The sequence below is a fragment of the Argopecten irradians genome, chromosome 7 (genome assembly GCF_041381155.1).
Source record: "Argopecten irradians isolate NY chromosome 7, Ai_NY, whole genome shotgun sequence".
Taxonomy (NCBI): domain Eukaryota; kingdom Metazoa; phylum Mollusca; class Bivalvia; order Pectinida; family Pectinidae; genus Argopecten; species Argopecten irradians.
In genome coordinates, this window is record NC_091140.1 from 6,157,777 (window position 1) to 6,183,425 (window position 25,649).

Here is a 25,649-nt window from a genome sequence, read left to right on the forward strand (position 1 = left end):
TATCCTGCTAGGTGTATATTATGTACATGACAGAGCGCACGTGTGTCGATCCACGCGCTTTATATAGGGGTACCCCTGCTCCAGATGATGCTTTTCATTATATCGCTAAAAAGTGTATGTCGATTGGAGGAAAGTGTGAAACGCAGAAGAAATGATGTATTGGATTTAAAGCAAATTCTCACAACGTTTGACAGTACATGTAATTTCAACAAGTTACATCTTTTTTATGATTAAAGTTTAAAAATACACTTTGAGGCGTATTTGTTTTATTGAGACACTATTTTTACAAATTATTACTCAATATCCATGCCTCATCATTAAGGATTCTTTTAACTGAGATGTTTATCCAATTTAAACGCTGTTGTCTCTTAACTTTAATTCTTTGGAATGATTTATTTCATATAGATACACGGTTTGCAATTTCAATGTCTCAATTCAAATAGCGTAATTAATATGACTTTGAATATGTTTTTTTTAAATATTTTTATTTTTTCGCTTTGGTTTTGACTTGTGTTCCTTTGGCAGTGCTTGTATTTCCTTTTTTCGTTTCGGTGTAATCTCCTTTGAAGTATGATAGCCAACGTACATGATATCCAGATCTTGTCTCTTTTCACGTGTATTGATTTTTGCCTGTTTTTTTTCCTTTTTTGACTTCCAATATTGGCATTTATAATATGCCACACATACTGCGATTATTGCTGCCACAACTGATACCAACGCTGATATGAGACCTATCACAACGCCTAGCATTGACGTAACCTCATCAATGCCTGCGGCTGCGCCTGTTTCAGGAGCTGAAATGTCAAAATAGTAATCAATACAACTAAGTATACAACAATCTTTAAATACTCCTTTTAGAACAATACGACAATGGTCATTTTGTTTTAAGAAAATGCATAGCTAATGTGGTGAATGAAGAACAGACTACCAGGATACAAACCACAGACAAGTGGTCAATACAGCTGGCAACTGCCCCACATCGGATTCGAACTTAAGACCTAGAGGTGGAGGGTTTGTGTTAATATACCGAGACATCTGAACCAATCGACCGCTGCGGATCCCAACATAAAGTTACCAATCTAATATCCTTATGATAGATGCAACAGAACTTTATGGCATTTACTCAAAATAAAAACAAGACCTTCTCGGTTGGACATGCAGTCAATATGGTAAGAGAGGAACTCGCTGGAATGCATATAACTGTCTTTCCTAAATAGATCATCAGGACCTATCTATAAATATATACAGGATATATGTAAACAGAAAAGTGAATGTCTAGAGAATGTATTAACTTATTTCTTCAAGCGATTTTCTAATGCTGACGCACTAGCAATAATATGGAAACAACGTTCATTGTAAATCATGTAAAACATATTATATTATTGGTGGTATTTCTCTTCACATATGGACGTAACTAGTGGAAATTATAGCTTATTTTACTATTTCATTCCGTCGTTTGGATATGTACCAATATTTTGAATTCTACTCTTGCTGCACTATTTTGAAATAACGGGGTAAGCTAATGAGATTGAAAGACCTAAAACTGAAACATTACATACATTATACACGCTTTCTTACCATCGGGTAGATCGATTTGGTATGACATGTTGAATCCTTTAACCACATCGCTACCATTGGATTTAAATATAACCAGAATGTAATCGCGGTACTTATATCTAGGTTCCTGAGTCCCACAGAAAGTCCCCAGCTGTTCGTAGGACGCACATGGACCTGGAAACAGGTAAAATAGCAAAAGTTACCAAATTAAATCATTTTCCACACAAGATAACTATGTTACTGCTTTGTACTTACCTAAATGGTAATATTTTATAAGTATCCCTAAACTTTGGTCTTTGTATTAGTCACGTCTTGTGTATGTATACAATGCACTATTACGTCATGTACAGCTAATCACTATCCATCATGGATTCCTTATAATATGACCAATATGAACAAAATATAAACGTCATTGTTACCGCGGTAGTTTTGTCAATATGATGAATTATAAATGCTCCTGATACAAACCTTTGTAGACCGTGACTCTATGCAGCACGCAGTCATTACTAGTTCCGATTTCAGAGTCTGTAACGTTGAGCTCAATTAAATTTCTTCTTGACACGGAGTATATTATCCAGTACATGTTCTGGTTTCTATGAATTCAAAAGTAAAATGTATTTACAATCTGTTCCAATCTGCCATCTATCTAACATAAATTTACTTTACTGACTTTAAGTTCAAGGTATCGCATGAAATCAGCGATGTCCAAAAACTTGAAAACATTGTATCCATTTCGCCAATGGCATGTTTGCAAAATAGTTACTTTAATAGCCTATAAATGTATTTTGGAAGCATTCCATCAACAATATGTACTGGTTGTAATACATTTGTAATATTTAATTGCAGTAAAGTCAATTATCGAGGTTCCTCACTATTTGAATTACAAGTAAGAATTTGATAAACCCCAAAGTAATGATAATGACCAACTTACCTGTTGTATAGTTGATCATGAGGATAGTTAGGGGAAGTGAAGTACTGTATTGTCGAAGTCGCTTTGAGGAAGGTTATGTTAACGCTGGGGTCAATGCATTCGGGAAAGTCTGCAAACGACCACATATTAGTATTATTTAATCAACTATTAGAGCAGCTAGCATAAGATGGATGCAACAAAAGTTTTTTTTTATCTTAATCACGTCTATTTTTATGCATTATACTATCATATAGCTTATCGTGAATGAACATTTTTCAATACATCAATAACTTAATCTTAAAGGGACAATTTAGTGCATTAATTAGCATATATATACAGTGTAATGTTCAATCTTACTCACAGTCCGCCATTTCACAATACATAGTGGTGTGACGTATTGTATGCCGTAAACTGGCCCGTGCGAGTGGAGTTAAGACATTTTTGTTTGAATTTATAGGAATCGAGTACACTATCGTGTCTTATAAACAATATCATTAACTTCTCCGCTGTTATTTGTTTATCTTACATGGGCCTGGGTATGGATATAGCGTACATATTGTACCTGCTTAGTCTTATAATTGGTCGATTTGGGATTTCAATGGTATCAATTAAATAGTTAACAATGTCGTGAATTTGTCATTTTTTGTTTTGTCTTATCTATCACCAGAAAAGTAAAACAATATCGGTTATTTTGCTTTTTAAAATGCGTCAGTCTTATCGAATTGTCCTTTTAAATTTAGTTTTAGAATTTTTATAAGTAGATTTTTACCGTTGGGTGCGGATGAGTACTCTAATTTGAATCCCCTGTTTGAACTGGAACTGTAGAAAAACAAAGTTAGACTGGAGCCCGTGCTTCTGAGGCTTGCCTTCTGATCCTCGCCACAGAACAGTCCAAGCCGCGCAGCACTGGCAGACGGACCTGTGTGGTAATGTAAATGACCATCTTATCAATATCCAGGTCATTGTATACTTATATCTTTATACCATTGATAACATAGTTAAGTTATCAGTTTAAGAATTTAAAAAAATATTTTGATACATTTCTTTTGACACATTTTTATTTTATCATTCTTTGAATATTATGTATTACTTTGTTTTATTTTATGAGGTTAAACTTGTCTTAATATGGTTAAAGAAATAAATGATAAAACAACATCATATATTAATAAAAAAGATTGTTTCTTATATTTCGTAAGGAACAACAACTTTATCCATAGCTCTAAATAAGAAATGTTATCGTGCATATTTTGAGGAAAACAAAAGAATTCGTTCGTGAAACAGTTGATAAAATAGCATTGCCAACAGGAGTGTCATCTATGTTTCAAATTGCAAACTGTATATTACCATCATAAATGGCTAACCCGTCGTTTCTGCAGCCTAGACTAGACTGTACAGCGAAGTCCAGGAGATTTAGGTAGATATGGTGTGGTGAGTCTGCCTGGATCACCAGGTAACACCTGAGGAACCTTCAGGTAAATACATGTACGAGAAACTTATCTAAATAATTAATTTGTGTATGATTTTAAAGAAATGAATCATTATAGATTTTATGGAAACTAATCAATACATGTATAACAGAGAAAATATTTCGTATTGGTATTATGCAAGTAACTTAAATGGATTTTTATAGGAAATATGTAAGCGTGTCTGAAACAAGGCTAATATTTAAGTCATTGTTGATTATTTCTGTGTCTACTCATGGACCGGGCAATGAGCAAACGTTAATGCTGGTGTGATTGATGTCTATATAATTAAATAGATAGTTTGTGTGTGAATCCCTATATGCCGTTTTGTTGAAGGCTGTTACCATCAAAATAAGAGGTTTTAATACACGAAAAGGGAAACAATAGGATAAGATCACAAGTATTACTTACTTGTCATAGCGATCCGGATAGTTAGGGGAGGTGATGTGTTGACGGGTGAATGCGGCTGTGACTCTGTCAGTACTACACACGGACAGAGCCGGGACCGCTGGGACAGTTGTAGTCGGGAGAACGGTGCGTCCTGTCAATAGTAGAATAAAAACATTATATTTATAACAGGAATTGTTAAAATTATTAAACTGCACTAAGTTTCTGTATTTCTGTATAAGGTAGCTGCATAGTTCTTCTGTAAAAGTATTAGCTATATGCAAATTAATCGGATAGTTACTATGTTTTCTTAAATTTAGTTGCAGCTAGGGGTTGCATGGATGCACTGATTTTTTATATACATGTAAGCTCAATTGTTACAGAAACAAAATAATAGAATAATTGACATTTCATTGATTTGCCAAGATATAGCATTCTAGCACCATAAGATATGTCATTAACAAGAATGTTTATCACGATAAATTTATCTATCTTTATTTCATAAATTCAATGCTTGTTCACCTGTTATAACATAAGCTAGATGTCAATGTCTTAAATAAATAACAATGTTTACATTATAAGGTGATTGGGTTTCTAATGTTGCTATTTGTAAAAGTAATAAAAATATTTCTTCCTATGGAAAAAATATTCAGCCAAATTTTATTCAATGAAATAACTGTAATTCAAATGCTTGAAAAGTTTAAAGCATCTAACATACGGAAACTTCCGCACGTTTTGTCAAGAAGTAAAGATGACGTAAGAGAATGTTGAATTTTAACTTTAGAATTTAATAACGATACGTTTGACTTGACGGAGGGCTATTCTGGAATGTCCAGAATGTACCCGATGTGTTCCGTACAAAGTCGGAGACCTAACTGCTTTACAAATAAAATATTTCATGCTTAAATAATGTACATACAATAAAATTACAGAATTATGATTGACAGATATCGCTCATTGGCAGATTAATCAGCCGTGGTCAGTGCCCTTTAGGCAATTAGGATGGCCGTGACATTAATCCGGTAACGTAATAGAATGGAACTTAAAATCTTTAAGAACAGGTATCAAAGTAAATTGCCAGAGGATATACACAGTTATCACTCATAAGGATTTTATCTCAAATGTCACAAACGTAAATATGATCAAGAATATAACCTTAGGAATGTCAAATTACACACAATAGTATTAACTGATAATTGATGTTAAAATTTAGCAACTATTAACGCAAAGTTCAAAGCACTTTCAAATTTATCACAAAATTCTTTGTGATACATCTGGCATAATTCAAGTGTCTGAAAATAAAACATGAGTCATACCCCCTTACATGAAGATATAATTTAAAACAGTTTTAAAGCAATGAATGATAAGACGTTATGTATGAACCTCGATTGAAAGGTTATTTCAATAGCCCTCGTGATAAATAAAAAAAACCTACCCCTGTATGTGGAGCTGTAATGAAAACCTACCCCTGTATGTGGAGCTGTAATGAAAAACTACCACTGTATGTGGAGCTGTAATGAAAACCTACTCCTATATATGGAGCTGTAATGAAAACCTGCCCCTGTATGTGGAGCTGTAATGAAAACCTACCCCTGTATGTGGAGCTGTAATGAAAACCTACCCCTGTATGATGAGCTGTAATGAAAACCTATCCCTGTATGTGGAACTGTTATGAAAATCTACCCCTGTATGTGGAGCTGTAATGAAAAACTACCCCTGTATGTGGAGCTGTAATGAAAACCTACCCCTGTATGTGGAGCTGCAATGAAAAACTACCACTGTATGTGGAGCTGTAATGAAAACCTACTCCTATATATGGAACTGTTATGAAAACCTACTTCTGTATGTGGAGCTGAAATGAAAACCTACCCCTGTATGTGGAGTTGTAATGAAAACCTACCCCTGTATGTGGAGCTGTAAGATAGGACGAAACCTGTCCTGGCCGTTAGACTGTGTTGTTTAGTGAATTTTAGAAACATGTTCTCTGCTGACGATATGACCGTTACGCTCACAAAGTTCACTTTGTTTGAACACACCTGTGTCAATTCAGGAGCTGTATCATTTGTACCTGGATGGAATAGTAAAGCGATTATTGAATAGATATTTAAAACACATGTTAAATAAAACGAATAAGGTACATATGTGGAAATTGATGACGATTTGTTCAGTATGGAATGTTTTTAATGTTAGTCACTATATTTAATGTTAGTCACTATATTTAATGTTAGTCACCATATTTAATGTTAGTCACTATAAGTCACGCAATTGTCTGGTATTAAGGTATGTCCATACTTAAGATAACTGCGCCAATTCATATGACGCTAAACCGGAAACTTCGGAAGTTGTTTTGAATTGGTTCCGATACGCTGGGATATTCCACTTGGATATTATTTTACAATGTGAATATTTTCTACAAATAATATTGAATGTTGAAAATCATTAAATAAATCAAATAGAACCAATGAAGTGAAAATTAGATGATATCTCTCAGGTTTTTATGGTCCCTGTCGTAAATGGGAATGGATTTTCAAACACCGGAAGTATCGTTCGTCGCAATAAATGATAAGAGGGGACACGTCCGGACCGAAAATCCGGAATTCTAAAAAAAATCGCATACGGATTTCCTTAAACACAAATTATACAATAAACATAAACCTGATATAATATCACACAAAATATATAAACTGATGTGGAATGTTTTTTGCGTCATGATTTTCGAAAAATAGTCAGATTTAATCCATCTTAGCACTTGATGAAATGGGGTAAGGATTGTGAGTTACAAACTTCAAACTAACAAAATCGTTAAGAGATCGAGGACCCCATGTTTTTATATATTTGAAAAATATATTACCATGTGCATATCATATATAAATATTGTGAAATTGACATGAGTTTTCATTTCTTTTTTGCCAATTCATTTATTTTTTAGGGGCGAAAATATGGTAAAACATGATAATTACGTATAGAAACGTCCCTGGGAAATAACGAAAATTAGTTAGCATTTGTAACAGGAGATCCCAGAGGGATCTTGGCGCCCACTAAAGAATGATCTATGTCTGACAATTGAAAGACGGATCTTTTCTCTGCTTTTCAAACTTTTACTACATATTATTACATATGAAATTTGAGACAGATCCCTTTAGTACTTTCTGAAAAATAACGGTAACAAACTTAAATTGTCAAACTCCAAGATGGCGTTTTATTGGCAATCTTGTTCACCGATCAGTCCCTAAATGCAATATGCACAACTAGGGTCTTAGTGGAACTACCTTTGAGATTTTAGACAGATCCCTTCAGTACTTTCTGAGAAATAGTGTAACAAACTCTAACTATAAGAATCCAAGATGGATGCCTGGCGACCATCTTATTCACCGATTGGTCCCAAAATGCAATATGCACAACTAAGGCCCTAGGGGAACCAACATATGAAATTTGAGAAAGATCCCTTCAGCCCTTTCTGAAATAGCGGTAACAAGAAATGATAACGGACGGAAAGATGGAAGACGGAAGGACTGACGGACGACGGACCACGGACGAAAAACGATTTAAATAGCCCACCATCTGATGATGGTGGGCTAAAAATTAAATAGTTTTGTATATTGTTCTATCTTTATAAATTTAGGAGAAAAAGTAACAGGATTGAGACTACATTCACACTAATATTACTTCATGATTTTTTTTTCTATTTTCGCCAGCAAATTTGCACGGATGGTATATGTAAAGCTCAAATAACTCAAAAAGTAAATTGAGAACACACATTTTTCTTTACATATTTAAAAAAAACGCTAGGAAAATAAGACTTGTTAGAAGAATGGAGCTACCTCAACAACAACATGGTAATTTTTAAATAGCAGTATAGGGTACAAAAAAGTAACCGCATGATACTTTTTTTTACTCAAATTGATACACGAAACTATTTGTATAAGTATATATTGGACGTTTTGATGATGGTGTATGGAAACGGCATTTTTAAAGCTACGATAATTATTTTTCATGATAAATACAATTCACTCACCGTCATATATCAATAGTGTATCCTTCTCGCACGTCTCCACGGGTATCATATCGGAGTAAAGAACTTCCAACATTACGCTGTCATCTGGTGATAATGCTGTGATCAGCCAGGTACACTCCTCAGACCTTAAATGAGATATATCAATGGTAATATGTTTTATTGATATTGAGAATTATAGATACAAGATTGCTTTCCGAAAGGAGGAAAAAAGAAAACGATTATCTAATGTAAGATTTGGTGTCATATTATTTATCTAAGTACAGTCAGTGGGTATTGCCTAGCTGGCTGGCGATGTCTTCGTCAACAGAAAGCCCCGAATTATAAGGAAACAATTGATTATCAAATTGCATACTTACAAGTCGGTTAGCTCCGGAAATCCAGGAGAATAAATATATTGTACAGCGATAGTCGCATTCAATGCCATTACTGTCTGACACACGGCTTAGAGGAAATTAAAAGAAAAACGTGAACATTGTGTAGTTGTCTGTGGTTCATTAACACTCGTGTGTTGTCATAAAGCTACTCAAAATTACCAGATTACATGTATAATATGTATCTATTTTAAGTTACAGTATCTTTTATAGCAAGATTCTATCGTTTTAATAATATCTTATATAATAAATACATAGGATACATGTCAACATTTGTTGTGGTTTATATTGATTTGTTTAGAAACATACATACCACTGATGGAATTCGGGTAGCGGAAGTATCGGAGTGTGAAGCCCTGGAGTTGTATAGTTGCATCTGATCGGAACTGTATTGTGGTAGAGCGGCCCGAAGACTTGTACAAGTTAATTGATGTGTGAGAAGCTGTGCCACAGGCAGCAATCAACAGTCGGGTTTCTTGTCCTGTAAAATACATATTGAAATAATCATGTTTCACTGCAAGCAATTTTCCCTCACTTTTTGTTACCAAGTAAAGACCTTTCAGATTTACATTTTACCATAATTTGGTGTACACTGAAATAATTCGATAAAAATATTATCTTATCGTTGACACTCTGTTTATCATTACTTCCTAATCAAGTAAAAAACCAAACAAATACAATATCAATTGGCATAATGCGTATCGTTTTATTTCTACTGCTGTAATCCTAATTACTATTCAGTTGTTAACTATAAATATGTATTACTACGGTACCCGGCAAATCAGCGAAATGAACCTTCATTTCTAATACAGACTTACAAACAGAATAACATTTTTTTCATTTCAAAATATAGGGATTGGGCAGCAGGCTATGCCTATATAAGCCCTCTCCCTGTCGATACATACATGCACATCTCAAAATCATATAATTACGAATATATGTAATTTTGCAAACAATATTGAAATTAAAGGTATATTTAGGATACACTTGTAAGACATACTATGATAACACTCCGATAATAAACAGGTATAAAACAGCATGTTAAGTATATATATATATATATATATATATATATGTGCATGTATACCTATGTTTTTGTTTATAGTTAACTATACTGTATAGCCAGATAAGTATAAGTTTAAATTTATAATGGATTCATATCAGTTCAATATATACAGTTCCTTGATTTAAATCAGTTGATATTGATTTGAATTTAATTTGAATTTGGATCCCTCAATATCACTCCCACACAAGCCATTCCTAGTGACCGGGCAGTACTATACGGAATAGCATGCGATTGTTTGGTGTTATTATTTCGTATTAGGTTATTGATATAGATTATCTGACGTTAACATTGTTATTGACATACATTTGTTCGATTGTTTGCAGCCAGAGTCATTTAAGGACGGCCTTCCATGTATGGAATATATTGCGTATGTGTAGTGCGCGGTGCGTGTTTTGGGAGACAGCACTATATTCATGTTGTGTCTGCTTGTAACAAAGGAACTCTTCCTTTTCATAGTGCTATCCCGCTGTAGTATGCCACCGAAGACACAATTCAGAAACATATCACCCGGTCATATTATACTGACAACGAGCAAACCAGTCGTCCTACTCCCTGTCTGCTGAGCGGTAAGCAGGAGCAGAAACTAACACTGTTATAGACTATGGCGTATCTCATGTAGCACAGGTATAGCTTACCATCGTAGACAAAAAGCCCGTCATATGTACAGCCACTGGACGATTCGATGATGTATGAAGTTATATCAATCAGGATCAAATAGTCGGCATCCCCGGAATCAATCACCCATTTACAGAATTGAGATCTGTAAAATAAAATTGTGGTTGACAGAATGGATTTGAGTAAAATGCAATGTACGGGAAAAATTCTTATAATGATGATATTGAAAATAATAAGTTCAAGTTCTGAAATTTCAATGATGGTTTAATAGTTTAATAAAACCAGTCAAATAATCCATTTAAAATTTCAAAGAAAACTGTGTTTTCCGGGATGGTTAACTTAGATATATTAGGTATTGAGAAGGATAGGTTATTACTATAAATGAAAGGGAAATAACTCGCTATATAAAAACAGTATATTAAAGGTAGGTTTCGCCCAATGAAATATAAAGACTACGAAATTGAAATTTATCCTGTACATAGATATAATCCTCAGATCATTTTCAATGCATACAGCGAACAATACGGGTGGTCAGTTGCCTAGCTTGACCAGGAAAATACTTATCTAGATTTAGAGCGAAGCAAGCTTTACATAGAACATGACGTATTTTTTTTTCCAAAACGAGGCCGCACCAGCAAACGGTAGCGTGCAACAAAAAGTCAGATGGCAGTGACAGTTTGCCACGACAAAAAAAAAAAAAAAAAAATCGAGTGCGATGGACTGTTTATACATATCATATAATCTAAAACACTTCATGTTACTTACATACGGTCGCTAGTTTAGTACACCAAACATATATACATGTAGTTATGTGCGCTGGCATATGTGTTGAAATTTAACTCACCACGTGCAATGGCGTTATACGAGTCCCAACAGATCCGGGCAAGTTCCGCTTGAGATGTGGCTTCTGTATCATCTATTGCTACGTATACATGCCATCTCTGAATTTAATTCCCTATATATATACTAGGGTGCTACCGATTCCATTATAATTTCCTCCATTTTGTTGCCGATTCAGATATATATATTTTTAATCTCACACACTTCCGTTTAGCCATTTTGTTTACCTTTAGTGCGTTACAATACGCATGCGCGAAACTTCGACAACACAATCTATCGCAGCTTCATTTGCATACTATTTTGTCTGACGGACACCGTAATAAATCAAGGATTTCCTTCAAGTTTGTATTCAAGACACATTTATTCAATCTCAAACCCATAAAGAAATTAAATTGAGGTATTTTTAATATGTTTTTTCATGTTTTCTTCCGTTTATCGGATTTTACAAAAAATATTTATTTGGTTGGGCGAAACCTACCTTTAAGATTAAATTATTTAATGTTTATTTTAAAAGATGTTTGCATCCAAACAGGTGGGAGTTTATTCTGTAATAGACATTGAAACTGACTGTATATAATTGGGGGTTTAGTGTTTAAATTGACTGTAATATATTGGATTTGTATACTTACGGTGGGTATGCTAAAGGATAGTTCGGCGATGTAAGTGTCTGTAATTCTTCTGTTGCCTCCAATGTTAAGGGCGAGGATTGACATATTTGTGCTGCTTACGAAAACAGATGTAATATATTAATTGGTATGATTCCACTGTATCTTTAGATTTTTTTTGCATGCAGTATGAGACTAAGTGTTGATATTAATGTTTGCCTGGATATTGAAATGTTCATATTGAAATTTTCAAGCATTTATGTATAATTGTGAGTGTTCAAGTAATTTTAATTTAGCTATACATATCGAAATAACATTGACACATATTACATATATTTTTGATAGATGTAAACCTTTCTGCATTGCATTATACGTACATATGAACGGTAGCTGATGAGATAAATATCAGTTTGACCTATTTAACATATCATCATACCTGTAACAGCCGCTATGATAGCTGTGAGGAGGAATACTAGTCCCGTCAACACCCTGTTCTGTCTGATCATTTTGTTTCACGAACTAGTAGCCCCAAACACTGCTCTTCAACAGGCACCAAATGGCTACGCTAGTGTTGTAGATAGTTACAAAATTGCCATATCCGATTTCCCTTTCATATCTTTGTTCAATTGTTTACATTCTATTACATTTGAAACAATTATATCTGTCTGGTTTACACTCTTCACAATGGGTCTATCGTGTCACTGCCGTTAGGTGGTATTTACCCGTCCCCCCCCCCAGTCAGGTATGACTATACGAAGAAACAAAGGCACTCCATGTATTATTTTATTCACTCGGACCTTTATCTAGACATATGCGCTTCACTCGGACCTTTATCTAGACATATGCGCTCCAAAAACATTCTGTGTACTTTATTATATGTCAGTCTGGCGTAAAAACTTGAATTATTGACGATTATCATCAGACAATCCTCCGACAGGGATATTTCAATCGATCATTACACAGAAACATTCTGTGTAATGATCGATTGAAATATCCCTGCATGGTCATCTTAGGTCTTGTTACTGGTTGTGTTCATTTTTATTATAAAGGACAATTGTGCTTATGGTAGCAAAATATTCGATTTTTTTATTTACATAGATTATAATATAACGTTTTATCTGATGTTTAGCTTAAATATTGAAGTTTTGTACTGATTCTATTTCAATATGTTTCTTGTGCTATTTTAACCAGTTTACGTGTTTAGTAATATTAGATTGTGTTTATTGAAGTTTACGTGTTTAGTAATATTAGATTGTGTTTATTGAAGTTTACGTGTTTAGTGATATTAGATTGTGTTTATTGAAGTTTACGTGTTTAGTGATATTAGATTGTGTTTATTGAAGTTTACGTGTTTAATGATATTAGATTGTGTTTATTGAAGTTTACATTTTAATGATATTAGATAGTGTTTATTGAAGTTTACGTGTCTAGTGATATTAATTTGTGTTTATTGAAGTTTATGTGTTCACTATTTCGTCTTAATCAGCCTATCCCAACTGTTATAAATCGACAAATGTCCAAAATCCTTGTAGTCTTGGACAAACACACACTTTATGTGTATTAAAGATAATCAAAAGTAATACTTTTAGCATAAATCCTGTTTATTGATATCACACAGGGTAATTCTTTCCTTCATTGGGTACTTTATTCACACATGGTTAACTAGAACTACATGTGTTATCTCAATCCCTTTAATAACTTATGTATGTGTGTATCGGCATATGTAAACCTCTCTGTTGTGTTGTGTTCCTAAGCGACGGTGTTGTGACCATTACGATCAAAATGATAATATAAACTACTATCAATGTATATATTACCATAGGTTATAATATAACGTGAGAAACATTCATTTCTGTCTTAGAGATAAACTGTTTCATCGTTTAGATAAAATGACCAATATGAATTATGATAAAGAAATTCAATTATAGTACCCTGTAAAAGCTGCTAATAAAATCAACAAGGCTTATCTACCCTTACACATGCATTTGTCATTACATGTCATTACAAGTATACAATAAGTCATATTTCTATTTCACTGTCAAAGTAGCGATACAAAGTGTAAAGATTTGAATATTTTGTATTTTATTTTAATCGTTGTAGATATATCACATGATATTTCTAAGTGTAAATATGGGGGACATGAGTAAAATCGGTTTTATCATCGAAGAAAACCATAAAGAAAACCAACTCTCAATCTGGTTATAAAGAAACAAAAATTGGGACAGTTACTTACTTCAAATGCACTGCATATAGCTCAACCCAAGCTTTAACTACTAAAATCCATATTTCTACTGCATATGTCCACATATGTGTGTATTTGTATACAAATAGTTAAAAACTGACATATATCAATGGTTATGTACACTGCATGATCAATTATCTGTATACGAAATGTATTGTGTTGTGATAGAAACTGTAGAAAAGATGGACAAGTCCTTGCTCAAACATTTCTGTACATTTACATTAGTGGTACTGATGTAGTTTTAAAACGTACCACAACTAAACGATTTTAGTTGATAGAAACATGTTTTGGATACGGGTCGTATCGATGATTCATATAAACAGAACTTTAAAAAAATCAGAATGTCGTGTATAGTAGTTTATTTTTTTTAATTGTGAGCAAACAATTGATTTCAACACAAAAATATATTATAAAAGTACAATTGTCATTCCATATAAGACACTAAAGGATCTGGAAATTGTATATACATTGACATTCTACAAACAACTCTCAACAACAATGTGCATCGAGACGTATATTCTCCTCAAGGAAACTAGAACTATATTATAATATATACGACGGAGTAAAGGTTTTAACTAACGTCGTGGAATATGTAAAATGTGTAAACATATAAAACATAATACAAAGTCGTTAAGTTTAGGTTAATACGCTCTAACAATGGACGGGTTTTCTCTGTATATCTGATATGCAGCAACTTATAAACGATGGAATTACAATAAATATATCACAGTTGCACTTACTATATACATAGTGTACATGCATATTATTCATGTTAATCATAACAATTAAAACTTCAAATTACATAAACGACAAACACATACACCGGCAATGTTTCTTCATGTGAAATTTGTTTTTCACGTAGATTCTACGTGAAATGCGTTAACATGAAAATTTGCATGCGAATTTCACGTGAAAAGGCTCTACGTGAATGTCACATTGAATTTATGTGACGAAATATTGCATATTAGGTCTGGTTTTGACATTTACTATTTTTTTCTGTTTGCACACACACTTTTCATATCGCAATATTTAAAACCCTACATTAAAAACATGCATACATTGAAACATTGTTTGATTTTGATTATAATAAATACAATTGCGAAAAATACTAACTGTGAGTCTTTATATAGCTCAACACGATTTGTGCCCTGTATGATGATATGATATGGTTAATGACAAATATCAGAACAATGAACACCTTGATACACAGGTAACACGGTTATAGTCAGGAACTGAATTTGCCTTATGTACTTTTCATTTGTTTTCGATGATCTAACCATAACTATTTTCCGATTTTATCTACATAATATGCTCACAAAGTTCTTTCCACCTTATGATTTTCGGAATATTTTACCGATGTTCTGTTCACCTAATTATTTCACTAATGTTTAAAACATATTACCATGACACTATCCATCATATCATAATGAAATATTACATAAAAATCAAAAGTTCTTAAATAACAAACTCTTACATAAAGCAGCTGATTAAAAGGTGAAAGATATGGCGATCTTGAGCCATATACTGACCATGCAAAATAGTATAAAAATTGTGTAGTCATATCTGCTATAAAGGACACCTCTATATACAGGACAATTGTCTATAAATAGCATTCCTCTATGTATCTTGGTGTTCTCTATAGACAGGTTGGACTGTATATATGATCTTAAAACAAATCGGTTGCATTATACATAAATACGCTTGATAATATTTGCTTATTTATTTAAAAATCATGGACTTGTCAATGATGTTTCATATGATCATATGATGTCAGGTCTTAGACTTTCCATGTCATTAACAAGCAATGTTCTATATAAATCTTTAAGTAGTAACTAGTCATGCAGCCTACACATATACAGTCAGAGTATTTTCAGTTGTTTGTATGGAAACTAACTGCGTATTTTAGGTAATTTAGGTTTCTTTAGTTTAGCTGTCGACCTCAATAGCGGCATCCTCATAGCGGACAGTGCCGAGATGGCGTGAGTAGTGCGGACAAAGGTAGAACTAGTGCTGCTTTCTGAATCCCGTCGTTTCCTATCAATTGACGAAATAGGAGCTGTGGACCGCCACACCTGGACCATCCTCACGATCACAAATATCAAGCCAGCAAGGGCCAGAGCGCCTAATATCCCTCCGACAATCGCGTAAATAAGGAGAGTGTAGTCTGTCGGCTGCTCTGGTGTAGCTGTTAGAACAAATAGTAAAATAAAATCATCAAAGGTCCTTCTAATAGTTAATTATGTATAATTCCATTTTCAATGAATACTGATGTCGTCGGAATAATTCAATATAAATAACATAATATATAAAATTGCATTATCAAATTTACTATTTAAATCTATTTCTCTTATATTTAAGCGGATGAATCGAAGACTGATAAGAAAAAAATTGCAAAATATTTTTTTCCTTATTGAACAATGTACAGTTAAACTTACACGAAACGAGTACATATGATATGTTAAACCCTTTGAAGGTGACACTGTTGTCAGACGTGAAGATGACCAGAGCGTAGTCGCCGGCCTCCTGGTAGTATGTTTTTACTTCTTCACCACAGAATGTCCCAAGCTTGGGATAGGATGTACATGGCCCTGAAAATTAAAATCTCATAATTCTGAAACCGACAAGCGTAGTTAGCGTATGTATCACTGGTATGAGCGTATATTTCAATTTGAAACAATAGTACCATACACGTGAATATTCAGTTATTCCCAGTATTTATCCAATGTTTTGTATTTCCATGTACTTGCAGATGTAATACATTCTAATAAAAAGTTTTGTCAATACAAACCTTTGTAGACGGTGACTCTGTCAAACACACAGTGGTAGCTAGCTTCTATCCGGGAATCTTCTACATTGATCTTGATAATTCCTGATTCTGTTACGTCATAGATAATCCAGTATAGGCTCTCATCCCTATAACGAGGAATATAAAGGTTAACACACATTAGGTAATACCCTAAATATAATCCAGTTACAGTCAGTGATACGTTATTTCTGAGAATTTGCCGATAATCCACATTTGTATGAGATGTTTTACCCCTGGAATCCATATCGTGAAAGGGTCTCACAATATATGTGTGTTCTTTTCACCAATGTAAACCAAGAAATGAAATCTAGTGTTTATTACATCACATTGGAGATTCGTTAACTTACAGGTTGTACGGGTCCGGATAGTTTGGGGATGAGAAGTACTGTACTGTCGTGGTCGCATTTAGGTACGTTATGTTTACACTGGAGTCGATACAATCAGGCAACACTGCAAACAATATTTAACAAATAATTCAATGGAATTTTAATGCATGCTAAGTAAGTTCTAGGATATTTGACGTTGTGAGCTATATTAACTAATAGCCGAAGACAGTAAAGTATGCTTTTGAATGTAACTTGAGTTCTGAGATATTTGTTTTTTTATCGCAATTTGTCTTACGTTTCTTAAAACAAAATGTCATCAATTGATAAACAAAACAAAAATACTAATAAGTTGTAAATAAGATCTTATTTGGCATACCTTTTGTATGTAATTAGAGGACGAATTATATATAATCACCCTATGGTAGTCGTAAGAAATTAAAAGCACCAGCAGAACATAATTAGTACATTTATCCAGATGAAAACAATATAACTTACCGTTAATGGTGTCTTACCGTGTGGTGCGGACGTGAACTCCAGTTTGAATCCGCGGTTTGAGCTTGAACCATCACCATAGAAGAACAAGGTTAAACTGGAGCCAGTACTGTTAATACTAGCCGTCTGATCCTCTCCACAGAACAATCCAAGTCGTACAGAACTGGACGACGGACCTGTGATTTTATCAAATATCTGACATCATTTTACATCTTTATAGCATTTTTAATCTGGGTAACAATGATAAAGTTTGGTTGCTGGAAATTTGAAAGTATTTCCATGCAATATCTAGAAGCAGAAAACAAATAATGCCGTTATACGTCGAACAGTGATGTTTTTTTTTTCTTTTTTTTTTCTTTTATTGTTGTTCTAAGTACTTGTTCATTCATTCGAAAAGTATCTTTCTTCTAAGAATATTCACCATCGTATATAGCCAAGCCATCATTTGAACAGTCAATACTACTTTGAATGGCGGAGTCCACAAGGTTAAGGAAAATCTGTTCTCCTCCGGGTGCCTCGATGGTCAGGTAACAATTGTGAAAGCTACAGGCAAAGAAAAAACAATATAAGTCACTTAAAATAATATAAGTCATTTAATTATATTTGTAAAAGACGAGGTGCTTGTTGTACGAGGTTCTCTGCTATTTCGGCTGTCGGTAAGACGGACTCGGACGCTTCATAATAACAATTTGATAATGTTCAAATAACATCATAGTAGCTATACTTGGTATACGGACAGGGTTTTCTCTCATACCTACACGTGTACTACTGGCTTGTCTTTGGTCATACACTCATGTCGCCTGCATGAGGCTGTATTGCATGACTACCCATGCAATAAGCTTCGTGACGTCACAGCGTTTACAAAATTACTATTTTTTCGGTACAGTTTTAACATTTTTTGCAGAAACTAGGCTAAATGTACCTTAAATATAGTAACAACGGGATTTATTTTGAAACATCACGCAGTTTCATGTATGGAACATTGACTTGCAGTCGGGTTTTTTCGAATTTATTTCAAAATGGCAGAAAATCAGAGTAGCAAAGTTGCAATAAAACATCGAGGTATGAGAGAAGAATACTCGGGTTAAACAACATTTTGTAACCTTCGGGTAGAATATCCCTATCCTACATATTCATATACAAAAGAATATTATATCATTAACTAAGTTTTATGGATATTGAAAACCATAGGATAAGCATATTTACTTGCGTTTGCTAACATTGGTCAGAGTGTAAAACATTAAAGGTATAGTATAATAGCAAAGCGATACTTACTTGCCGTAAAGATCCGGGTAATTGGGTGATGTGATCTGCTGGAGAGAGGACGTGGCCGTTACTGTAGCAGTACTACATACGGAGTAGGTCGGCACTGCCGGGACAGTCGTAGTCGGGGGAACGGTGCGTCCTGTCAAATCAAATCGACTTTGACATATTTAATCGTCTTATCATTTGTGACATGCAATAATCTGATATTTTGTTTCCATTTTCATCTTAATATATATTTTCGATGGATACGTTTAATATGTCATTGTCTATATAAAACATCCATTTTCGTGATTAAAAAAATGTTTCCCGAATATTGCAATTATATTTACAGTATTCATTTTTCTTTAAAAGAACGTTCATTTTTTTGACATGGTCTTTTAGTCATTGTACCTCTGTTTGTCGAGTTGTAGGAGACGACAAAGCCGGTCCTTGCCGTCAGACTGTACTGTTTGGAGAGCTTGAGGAACATCTTATCACGTGATGATATGACCGTCACGCTAACAAAGTTGACCTTGTCCGAGCACACCTGGGCCAACTCTGTGGCTGTATCATTCGACCCTACAAACACCAACGTGACATGTATGTTCATTAAAACCAATCTTCTGTTCAATTGAAGTATATTCTCTGCTGAATAGCAACATGTTTGGATAAAAATGTATAGTGTTCGTTTTGTTTGTCTTGATAAAGGGGCAGATCGCCTCGAAAATTTGACAATTTTGTTTTGTCCACACGGTTGGAATTACTTCCTTGTCCCAAATAGAAATTATATAAATGATAAATAAAACAATAAATTAATGAAAATGATATAAAATCATATGGCAGTGAGTGCTTGATTTTAAACTATTGTGATTGACGATTTGACCCTCACTTTGTGAAATGATAACGGAATCCTTTTGACCATACACTTGACAAGCAAAAGCAATATCTTCTAAATCAGTACTGCAGGATTCGGATGATAAAGAAGTAATCAGAACAGGTGCAGCCCATGAACTGATACATTCATTTAAAGAGATTCCTAAAATTGGAAGTATTCTCTTGATTATGTATTGTGGCAAAATTTTCCCAAACATTCTTTTTGCGTACTGATAATAGGTCTGGGATATATCCTGTATGAAACCAATGTAAATCTAGTCAAAATCATGGGCAAATGACACATATTGTTTCGGTAGTTTTATTGAGCCCCATTAGGGAATTATTTTTGGTTTTATTAGTTTAACGTCCTATTAACAGCCAGGGTCATTCAAGGACGTGCCAGGTTTGTTGGTGGAGGAAAGCCGGAGTACCCGGAGAAAAACCACCGACCAGCGGTCAGTACCTGGCAACTGCCCCACATGAAATTCGAACTCGCCACCCAGAGGTGGAGGACATGTGGTAATATGTCGGTACATCTTAAGAACTCGGCCACCGCGGCCCCATTAGGGAATTAAACAAGAATATTATAGGTTACGACTTTAGGACCAAACCTGAACGTCTATAAATAACTGTATAGACGTTTACTCACCATCATAGATGTGGAGGATATCTGTGTAGCAAACCTCTCCGGACACAATATTAGAATAGATCACTTCCAGTATAATATCGTCAGCGGAGGATTCGGCCGAAATCAGCCAAGAACATTCCTCAGTACTAAAACATCCACAATATATATCATTACGCGAAAAAATATATGTGATATTTACACTACATACATGTAGGCAGGAGAGCTTCTTCGAAAGTTATCAAATACAAATCGTTTTTGAGCATTTGAAGATGATGTTTAAGTTTTACAAGTTATTGTTTTTTACAGCAAGGAATGTACTAAACGATGTGATCACCTAAACTTCATACCAAAATATTCAGGTCGGTATTTTGAATATGCCACCATGGGCCACTCCTGCCTCAAGTCTTCCTATTTCCTCATGGTACGTTTGTTACGTCAGCTTGTCTGATACAGTTAATGAATAAGGTACCATGCTCAACATGGCATAATAGGCTCTACTTTCCTAGGCATTCCTAAATAATGACTTTCCGTTCATTACATTTGCTAAGATGACAAATATATAAGTGATTTAAAAGTGTTATAAAACATGACAGAAACAGGCTTGTTTTTTATTAGCTTTGACAACATAAATAACACTTTGATAAGCAAAATGGACACCGACACATCGGCCAAGTTGGGGAACCCTGGAGAATACAGGTATTGTATTGTTGTGGTCGCATTCAGAGCCATGGCAGAAGGACAGACGCCTGGAATCAAAATATCATAGTAAACAAGTCATATACCATAGTAGCATGCACGATCAAGAACAGTTATATGATACATGTATATTTGAAAGGCATGGCTGTGACCGCCAAAACAAGTGTCATAATCGCATAGCCAGCTGGAATTTAAATATATACTTGGTTTGCTAAGCATTCAAAGAGATCAAAAGACATCACTACAGAAATAATCTCGACTCCATTCACGTAGACCAATCAACACTAAAGCTAAAACAGAGATGATATGAATCTGTTCTTGTGGACAAAGAGAGGCTAGAGACCAAAACGATCTCAACGAAATTTGAAACAGAAACTCAGTGACAATCACATTCATCCCACATGATGTTGTAGAACATTCAAATTAACAGGCTGACAGATAATGTACACATCATGATGATATATGATAATAAAGTTCATGTATAGGTTACACTCAGGTATACAATTGTCATTTACAAAAGGTCTTAAAAAATATAAATCTATATAATGTATAGTTTAACCATCTAGAAAACAATGATGAACTCATATGATATCAAAGTTTGTTTGATTACTTTCTCTTATGCTATTTCTATTCTTTGAGAAATGTTAACTTACTACTGGTGGTTGCTGGGTACCGGAAGTATCGAAGTGTCGCCCCCTGGAGCTGGACACTGGAGTCTGACCGGAACCATATGGTGGCGTACTGACCAGTGGACTTGTACAAATCTATGGCTCTATGGGACGCAGTACCACACACGGCCTTCAGTAGACTGACCTGCTGTCCTGTGATATAAAAAAAACATTATTACATCACACTTCGTGTAACTAAAAGGCAACCTATCACATAATATTATAATCATATTGTATGATATGAATTTGAGCATTAACGATAGCAGAGCTGGAGTGAATGGATATTGATACATTCATGTAAGTGTGGTATAAGGTGGGAATGGATAGATCAAGCTGCACTCGCGAATTAAATTACAACTTGTTTTATTTATTTCAATATGAATTTGATTTTTTGCAGTATTGGTCTTTTTCACCAATAACAACATTGACAGAAAATTCAACGATTAGTATTCAGCAGAGTAGAAATGATCAAATTAAATAGCTAATATACAGACTTTTACTAAAAAAATTATCTTCCGGAATATGTGTCCTGTTTTATATTTAGTCATCATTGTTGATCTATTAATGAATTGAACCCTACCATCATAGACAAACATTCCATCATACGAGCAGCCTGGAGCGAACTCAATAGAATGAGCTGTGATGTCTATAAACACCAAATGGTCTGCATCCCCAGCGTCTAGCCACCACTTACAGTTCCTGGACCTGAGAACGAAAGTTTAACGTCATTTAAAACGATCATAGCAACATACGAGTTTATTTATTGGTACAATGTCTGAGCAAAATACTACATAAACTCAATAAATATCTACAGGTATGATAAGAAGATAAATCGATAGTTCTTTGTGTTTCAATTCAGATTCATTAACTAATTGTTTCTGAAATATAGTTTCAGTCTCTTTTTTATTGACATGACCTTCATTTTCAATCTCTTTTTCTCAGAATAAAATACTCTTCATTAAACATAAATAACTTTTACATATTTAGTTTCGATTCAAATGGACGAAATATAATCAAATGTTGGCTTTTTTTATCTGAATAGTAGTAATTCTGATGAACATACGATGGTTATAAGGCTACACTGGATATACTAGAAGTTGTGTCTCTCCGACTATACTAGTTTGATAGTGAATGTCATGGTTTGGCACCACTTATGATTATTACTAGAAGTGGATATTACGAAAGAGACGTTAGTAACACTTTGGATAAACATTATTCAATTCATCAGCGTTTATTCGTAATATAACTTCTTATAAAGGGTAAAGCGATTGTTCGGTTGGAGACAATACGATAAGGAGGGTAGATAATTCGGAAATATTTAGGCCTTTATACCACTATATAGTTACGGAGGTCAGAAGGATGGGTAATTGGGGGAAATTTAGTCCTATAAACCATTTTATACTTACGGAGGATAGGTAATTCGGGGATATTTGGTCCTAGAAACCACGATACACTTACGGAGGATAGGAGGGTGGATAATTCGGAAATAGTAGGTCCTATAAACCACGATATACTTACGGAGGACAGGAGGACGGGTAATTCGGATATATTTAGTCTTATAAACCACTTTATACTTACGAAGGATAGGAGGATGGGTAATTCGAGGATATTTAGTCCTTTAAACCACTATATACTTACGGAGGATAGGAGGATGGGTAATTCGAGGATATTTAGTCCTATACACCACTATATACTTACAGAGGATAGGAGGATGGATAATTCGAGGATATTTAGTGCTATAAACCACTGTATACTAACGGAGGATAGGAGGATGGGTAATTCGGGGATAGTTAGTCCTATACACCACTATATACTTACAGAGGATAGGAGGATGGATAATTCGAGGATATTTAGTGCTATAAACCACTGTATACTAACGGAGGATAGGAGGATGGGTAATTCGGGGATAGTTAGTCCTATACACCACTATATACTTACGGAGGATAGGAGGATGGGTAATTCGAGGAAATTTAGTGCTATAAACCACTGTATACTAACGGAGGATAGGAGGATGGGTAATTCGGGGATAGTTAGTCCTATACACCACTATATACTTACAGAGGATAGGAGGATGGATAATTCGAGGATATTTAGTGCTATAAATCACTGTATACTAACGGAGGGTAGGAGGATGGGTAATTCGGGGATAGTTAGTCCTATACACCACTATATACTTACGGAGGATAGGAGGATGGGTAATTCGGAGATGTAAGAATCTGTAACTCCTCTGTTGCCGGTAAAGTGAGAGGCGTCGACTGGCATGTTTGGGCTATAAACAAATGGAATAGGATAGTATAGAAAGTAAATTGTGAACTCCATTCATAGTTTTTATTTTTCCGGTTGTATTTAACATTTAACTGCTAGGTTCGTCTGTGATGTAAAAAGATTTAAATGTGTATACGAATTTTAATTCCAAACGATAAATCGCTGAGTTTTTCGCCCGTAATTCATTTTTACAGTCAAAGGCATAGATATATCAATAGGTTCAAGTATTTATCAATACAATGCTCCTCAATGTCTATACTAAATCGTTTTGGCTGTACAGCCTACAAATGAACCAAATGTATACATAGATAGACGAGTCTTACCACTGTTAACAGCTACATGTAGTTGATATAACCGGGAACAATAAAGACGTGATTTCAATTTATGACATCTCCTGTACCAGTAGGCTTTATACACTTAATGGTACGTAACACGAATACTTAATCCATGGATTATATTACTTTACCTTTGATATTCTACCATATATATATGATATATGAAATTACATAATATGTGAACATATTTGTGTTCTATGAATCTGATTTAAGGGGCGGATTTTTTCGACAACTTGTCCATTTTTGTCTACAAGGTTGGAATTTCGTCTTTGTTCCGTATATATAACTTCAAGCGGATCTTACCCTATTCTATAGGCAAGTGTTTGTAATGATTCAGTGCTATCTGGAATACTACCGTTTATATTACTTCTTCGGCCATATAAACTTAAACTTATATATTTACCTTGGTTTGAATCGCTAATAGAGGAAAGAAAAGCATAAACCCCTACCTGTTACAAGATTGGCGTTGATAAGAAGCACTAATGTCGTTAGCAGTCCACTCCATTGGGCCATCCTGTATGTAAACAAGTATCCCGGTGATAGGACGTATTCACTCTGTCACAAAAGTCCACCGACAGAACATTAATGGCGGCTAATATCTGTCACATTAACATCCACCCTGGTCTATTGACACCAATTGACACCACTTTCGGTGGAATACACTGTTTCTTTGTACCTTAGATACGTGTTTTATATGAAATGTTCTATGCCGTGGTAATGCTCTGAGCTCAAGGTTAGAAGCTAAATATAACTCATATCAATTTCATTATTGGTAACCACAACAGTTATTGGACAGCCGTTTCTCTACTGATTAAATGGAATTTTCCTTTAAAAACTTCGAGAAATCTTTAAAGGCCTATTTCAATGGATCTGTAGAGATCGATTTTAAAATAGTATATAAAATCTTACCTTCTGTCCAATTTAGATCGCCCCTGTTTTACAGTTCCTTATTGATTGTTTTACGACAACACAGATCTGTTTACGTCGATGTCACATATCTCTAACTAATTACACCTCTGACCTGTTCACAACAACTGAACGTCCCATGCAGGTTGTCGGCTGTTCGTCCATTAATAACAAAGGCCGAAATATATCAGGTGTGTTCTGCCGATTATTATAGTTAATCTGCCAATCTACCGTTACGAACACAGAAAAAAAAAACCCAGTGACATTCATTTCAAACATGCAACTACTTTTTTGTGACGAAGAATAGGCTTGCAGACCGTGAACATGAGACTATAATG

The 25,649-nt window shown here is 34.5% G+C and overlaps 2 protein-coding genes across 4 annotated transcripts; both read right to left on the reverse strand.

Moving 5' to 3' along the window:
• Positions 1 to 110: 110 nt before the first annotated feature.
• Positions 111 to 12,573, reverse strand: LOC138327369 (cubilin-like). The gene is made up of 14 exons (XM_069273416.1): positions 12,266 to 12,573; positions 11,854 to 11,944; positions 10,405 to 10,529; positions 9,017 to 9,184; positions 8,689 to 8,773; positions 8,333 to 8,457; positions 6,218 to 6,385; positions 4,342 to 4,471; positions 3,812 to 3,933; positions 3,237 to 3,386; positions 2,489 to 2,597; positions 2,026 to 2,150; positions 1,579 to 1,731; positions 111 to 794 (listed from the first exon to the last, which is right to left on the reverse strand). The coding sequence occupies exons 1-14, from the start codon at positions 12,333 to 12,335 to the stop codon at positions 475 to 477; spliced, it is 1,941 nt and encodes a 646-aa protein (XP_069129517.1). The 5' UTR covers positions 12,336 to 12,573; the 3' UTR covers positions 111 to 474.
• A 1,831-nt stretch (positions 12,574 to 14,404) lies between these two features.
• On the reverse strand, positions 14,405 to 25,564 carry LOC138327374 (scavenger receptor cysteine-rich domain-containing protein DMBT1-like). Of its 3 annotated transcripts, none has more exons than XM_069273424.1 (15): positions 25,315 to 25,564; positions 24,855 to 24,919; positions 23,984 to 24,074; positions 22,386 to 22,510; positions 21,791 to 21,958; positions 21,103 to 21,187; positions 20,463 to 20,587; positions 19,352 to 19,519; positions 18,971 to 19,100; positions 18,117 to 18,238; positions 17,716 to 17,871; positions 17,225 to 17,327; positions 16,860 to 16,984; positions 16,507 to 16,659; positions 14,405 to 16,256 (listed from the first exon to the last, which is right to left on the reverse strand). In XM_069273424.1, exons 2-15 carry the CDS (start codon positions 24,916 to 24,918, stop codon positions 15,961 to 15,963), a joined length of 1,911 nt encoding a protein of 636 aa, XP_069129525.1. In that variant the 5' UTR covers position 24,919; positions 25,315 to 25,564; the 3' UTR covers positions 14,405 to 15,960. The 3 variants fall into 3 exon arrangements, with proteins under 3 accessions (XP_069129525.1, XP_069129524.1, XP_069129523.1); XM_069273423.1 differs by having other exon boundaries at positions 24,855 to 24,960; XM_069273422.1 differs by lacking the exon at positions 25,315 to 25,564 and having other exon boundaries at positions 24,855 to 25,287.
• Positions 25,565 to 25,649: the final 85 nt, after the last annotated feature.

Coding starts and splice junctions, on each gene's coding strand:
- LOC138327369 (XM_069273416.1), bottom strand. CDS start 12,335: ATGATCAGACAGAACAGGGTGTTGACGGGACTAGTATTCCTCCTCACA. Junction 11,945..12,265: donor TATCATAGCGGCTGTTACAG/GTATGATGATAT, acceptor TTTCGTAAGCAG/CACAAATATGTCAATCCTCG. Junction 8,774..9,016: donor CTACCCGAATTCCATCAGTG/GTATGTATGTTT, acceptor ATTTCCTCTAAG/CCGTGTGTCAGACAGTAATG.
- LOC138327374 (XM_069273424.1), bottom strand. CDS start 24,918: ATGGCCCAATGGAGTGGACTGCTAACGACATTAGTGCTTCTTATCAAC. Junction 24,075..24,854: donor CAACGCCAATCTTGTAACAG/GTAGGGGTTTAT, acceptor ATTTGTTTATAG/CCCAAACATGCCAGTCGACG. Junction 21,959..22,385: donor TGGAATGTTTGTCTATGATG/GTAGGGTTCAAT, acceptor TTTATATCACAG/GACAGCAGGTCAGTCTACTG.